This window comes from Oreochromis aureus, linkage group 17, assembly GCF_013358895.1.
Source record: "Oreochromis aureus strain Israel breed Guangdong linkage group 17, ZZ_aureus, whole genome shotgun sequence".
NCBI lineage: Eukaryota > Metazoa > Chordata > Actinopteri > Cichliformes > Cichlidae > Oreochromis > Oreochromis aureus.
Window position 1 is genome coordinate 27,481,202 of NC_052958.1, and position 4,363 is coordinate 27,485,564.

At 47.4% G+C, this 4,363-nt stretch overlaps 1 protein-coding gene across 1 annotated transcript; it reads right to left on the reverse strand.

The window, feature by feature from the left end:
* Nucleotides 1-530: 530 nt before the first annotated feature.
* igfbp1a (insulin-like growth factor binding protein 1a) lies at nucleotides 531-3,192 on the reverse strand. Its single transcript, XM_031732424.2, has 4 exons — nucleotides 2,644-3,192; nucleotides 2,341-2,513; nucleotides 1,876-2,004; nucleotides 531-1,705 (listed from the first exon to the last, which is right to left on the reverse strand). Exons 1-4 carry the CDS (start codon nucleotides 3,023-3,025, stop codon nucleotides 1,595-1,597), a joined length of 795 nt encoding a protein of 264 aa, XP_031588284.1. The 5' UTR covers nucleotides 3,026-3,192; the 3' UTR covers nucleotides 531-1,594.
* Nucleotides 3,193-4,363: the final 1,171 nt, after the last annotated feature.

Genomic DNA, 4,363 nt, shown 5'->3' on the forward strand with positions numbered 1-4,363 from the left:
TTCTAAGCTGCTGACTCTTGTGTCTTTTTTCCCCACTTCTCTGACTTGTCATCATCTTAATTTCAGGAACACTTTTTTTTTTTTTTTTTTTTTTTTGCTCCTGTTTTTTGAATGCAATTGGGCTCCCTTCAGTCTTGGTATGTGTCAATAAGGATAAAGCAAAGGTTCAATTTGTAAAGAACAAAAATAAATGTGGTGGTGCCAGGCAGGCTGGCAGTGGGCATGAGAGGTTGAGGCAAATTCCTGTGCCCGACCAAGGCAAACAGAGAACAGGTCAAAAGGCAGCGCAGAGCTGCTTGTCCCAGAGAACCGGCTAAAGTTAGAAAAAGGACCTCCACTTTAGATCACTGTGATAACACTGCTCACAAACACACACTGAAAATAGCAAAAGTGGTCCGGGGGAGCATTGACACACAGACTCTGCCAATCGTGTCCTGATGAAGCTGTTATTATTATTTTCATGTTTTCTCCACCTTACAGTGCACAAAACAAGCCTGCTTGTAGGTTAAGAAATGTCAGGAGCACATAGCTGAGGTTAATGTTTTTATTAAATATGTCACCTTTTTTCTCTCTGTCTCTCTCTTACATCTCAATTACAAAAGTGTACATACACACGAGTGAGCAGTTAGTCACTTTGGAATAGACTCACATAAACAATAATTCTCTCTCCAACAGCAGCATGTGGCTAGAGTCGAGCCAGCGCACACAGCAGGGCTTTTTTTTCTCTCTTTTTCTTGTTGGTCAGAGAGGAATGGCAACGTGTATAAAGTAGCAAATCTTTTTTTATGACATCAACACAGGTGACAACAGACATGTAAATATCGGAGGTAGGTAAATGTTGAAATACCCGTCTGAGAGGCGGCGAATGCGGGCAGCCGCCGCCTGTGATGTTATCTGCATCCCCACGGGATCATGGGGAACATTTTCTGAGTATTTAAGGAGTTCCCAACTGAGAATTTTGCATTTGCTGACAAAAAATAATAATAAAAAGACAGCAACAACACAAAGACAAAAACGATGACAAACTGGAACATTAAAAAGAAACAGCATTCAGAAATACTTCTAAATGACATTTGGTCACTCAGTGCTTTTGTTCTTGCTTGGTTCATCAAGCAAACCTCCAAACAAGTCCTTAAGGGTAGAGCGAGTTCAACTCAGCAATGGAGTTACTTAGGGCCAAGATACATATATACACTTTATACATGTAGATAAAAATAATAATTATAATATAACAATAACAATAAGGCAACGCAAGATGATATAAATACTTATGAAATAATTACAAATAAAATGCAATACAGTTGAAATAAATAAGGCTGAAGAGTAAATACATTAATATTAAAATCTCCTTTTCAGAAAAAACAAAAATATATTTTTTTCTCTCTTTGGGATGGGTGTTTGAAGAAAGAGGAGGTGGGGGGTAGGGGATCGGGGTGGTTGAGACCCACAGTCCCGCAATGACAGTGTACCTGAATTAAACACCACCATGGACAAGAGCAATAAATAAACAGCTATCAAAATAAAAAAAACATCAGTGGCTTGCGTCTTCTTCTTTTTCTTCTTCTCATGAGATCCGCTTCAGTGGTTGATCTCTTTAAGGGCATTCGGCATCTGCAGGCAGTTCTGTCGAACCTAAAATCCTCTTGCCATTCCAGGAATTCACACACCAGCATCGACCCCTCTGTCCGTCCAGAGAGGATTCACACTGTGGAGAGAAAGGGAAGAAGGAATCCTCTTATTCAGTGCCTTTGCTGGGTACACGCACATACAGAATCTCTCATTCACCCACAATTATATTACAGCAGGGTATTGGGAGCTCTCTCTCTTACACACACACACACACACACACACAGTCCTTTCACTGAAGGTACCAACCTGCTTGGGTTTGTAAAGCCCGTTTTTGTCACAGTTGGGGAGGTAGAATCTGGTTAACTTGTCCCCTAACTTCTGCTGGGATTTGGCAATCTTTTCCAAAGCCGTCTGCAGCTCCAGGTGACAGGGCCCCTGCACAGCACACACAGGATGGAGATGGGTTAATCACAGTCGATACAAACAAAGTATAATCAGCCGCGTCTCATTATCAGCAAGCATGAACTACATATCAAACTTGTAATAATAAGCCCCCCCCCCGGGCGAGCACACACACACACACACACACACACACACACACACACACACACACACACACACACACACACACACACATTTTCCATTATTTCAAACAGCACACGAGCGCGCCCTTGTGGCGCACCGGCCCTCTCTCAAACCTCCCAAAGAAACTTTTAGCAACACATCGCAGTGAGGATTTTCAGCACAGTAATGCGAATCCAGTGTCAGTACCTGCTCTATCAGCTTCTTGCGAATGGCGATGAGTTTGGCTTTCATGCTCTCCTGAGCGTCGGCGGCAGCCCGCGGGTCGTACGGCCTGCCGTGACCGGGGAGATAGTGGCTGTAGCCGGGGTCCGAGATGATGGCTGCGTTGTCCATCTCCAACTGCTCTGGCTCTTCATGATCTGGAGAGAAAACACGAATGAATGAATGAATGAATGAATGAATGAGTGCGACTGTAAAAGATCCCCATGTTGAAGGTTTGCTGAGATGATCTGGAACACTGATGGAGAATGTGGAGGTGATAGGCCTTACCTTGTGTCTGGGGCTCGGGGGTGGGCTCGGGCTCAGGGCTCTCCGTGCACACGGCTTGTCCGCGGGTGAGGGAGTGCAGAGGCCGGGGGTCGCCGGGTCTCGGCACGCACCTCAGCCCGGAGCCGCACGGCGCCGTGTAGATCCCGCACAGCTCCCCTGCTTTCAGAGCGCAGGCGAGGCAGCATCCACAGCCGGGCTCCCGCAACACCTCGGCGCATCCGGGCGCCACCGCTGGACACTGGCTCAGCTTCTCCGGAGTACATGGGGCGCAGCGAATCGGCTCTGGCCCCACCACCGGGGACCCCAGCGTCCCTGTGAGCAGCACGGAGCACAGAGCCGCCGCCACGACGTGTCCTACGTATAATCCAGCCACGGCCAGCATTGTTATCTGGATACTAAATATGAAATGTAGCGCAAGGCAGAGATGATGGTCAGAGGTACGAGCAGGGTCGCCTCCTGCTCCTCAGTTGTGTCTTTCGTTTGATTTTGGGAAAATGTCTAACTGTGCGTTGCGCGCAGCCGTATTTATAGCCGGCTCCTCTGCGAGTCTTTGACGCGTCGGCGTTATGAATGATTTCTGAAAAGAAGGTGTAATGATACGATGGGCTCTGATTGGCCCGTCCACGTCCGGTCAGGCAGCTCATTTGAATACAACATTCGCGTCAATATTTATTTTGGAACAGGCAGTGCTTTTTGCGTGTACCGCCGATGAGTGACGACACCAGTGTTTGCTGTTGCAATCAAGGACCCCCTTTCCTCACCCGGGTGCCACACTGAACTCCAGAGTACCACATTAAAGTAACAAGGCGCGGGCAACGAGTTATCCGCGCCGTTTTACTCTTGTTTCATTTTGTTTTTTCCATAAGTTGAAAAGAGGACACGTTCCCGCAGTGGGCACGCATGAACTGACTGAGGGGAGAAGTAGTTCCTTGTTTTTTGGAGTGGGGGGGGGGGCTCTGCTGCAGATGACCTCCTCTGGAACAACACTGACTATTCATGAATTTGTCCATTCATAATAGGCTTTTATTAATTGTCCTCCACAAACTTCTTACACAACTTTGGAAAAGAAAAAAAAATAATAACAATAATGGGCGCAAATTACGCACGCCCACGCTGAGCGCCTGGAGCGTGGGCCTGCCGAGAGCAAACCGGTGGCTCTAATTTTGACATGAGAAAGCATCGGAGCGTTGCGAGGAGATAATAAAACTCCAGTTTCAGAAATAGCTCCGTGAAACGGGGTCGCCGTTTGGAGGGCTCGGAACTCTCTGTATGTGATCCCCGTCTACCCCTCGTGCGCGCACTGGAGACGGCTTTGAGCTTCATCCAGGAGATGTCCCGTCGTAATTATCCGTTTCCGGGGATAATAATAGACCAATGCTTTTGAATGGGCTGGCCTGACGTGGCCGCAGACACGTCCCAGGCCTCCCAGCCGCTCTCTGGGGACTTTGATGGTCCCACAGTGGACGACATGCACATTTTCACGGCTTGCTGCAAGGTATTTTCAGTCCTGTCACTGCTGACCTGCATGTGAGAATGTTCCCCATTTAGAAAACCCCCCCCCCCCACACACACACACACACACACACACACACACACACACACACACACACACACGCACACGCACATACACACACACTAAAGGGAAAAAAAAAGATTTTCCTTTCCCAGTTCACACTGCCCCCTATTTAAAGACCCTCTTTACACGCTATGATAAATTATC

What these genes read in the sequence shown, in the direction of transcription:
- igfbp1a (XM_031732424.2), bottom strand. Translation starts at nt 3,025, where the DNA reads ATGCTGGCCGTGGCTGGATTATACGTAGGACACGTCGTGGCGGCGGCT. An exon ending in CCCCGAGCCCCAGACACAAG is followed by an intron (nt 2,514 to 2,643) that starts GTAAGGCCTATC and finishes TTTTCTCTCCAG; the next exon opens with ATCATGAAGAGCCAGAGCAG. An exon ending in GCAAGAAGCTGATAGAGCAG is followed by an intron (nt 2,005 to 2,340) that starts GTACTGACACTG and finishes TGTGCTGTGCAG; the next exon opens with GGGCCCTGTCACCTGGAGCT.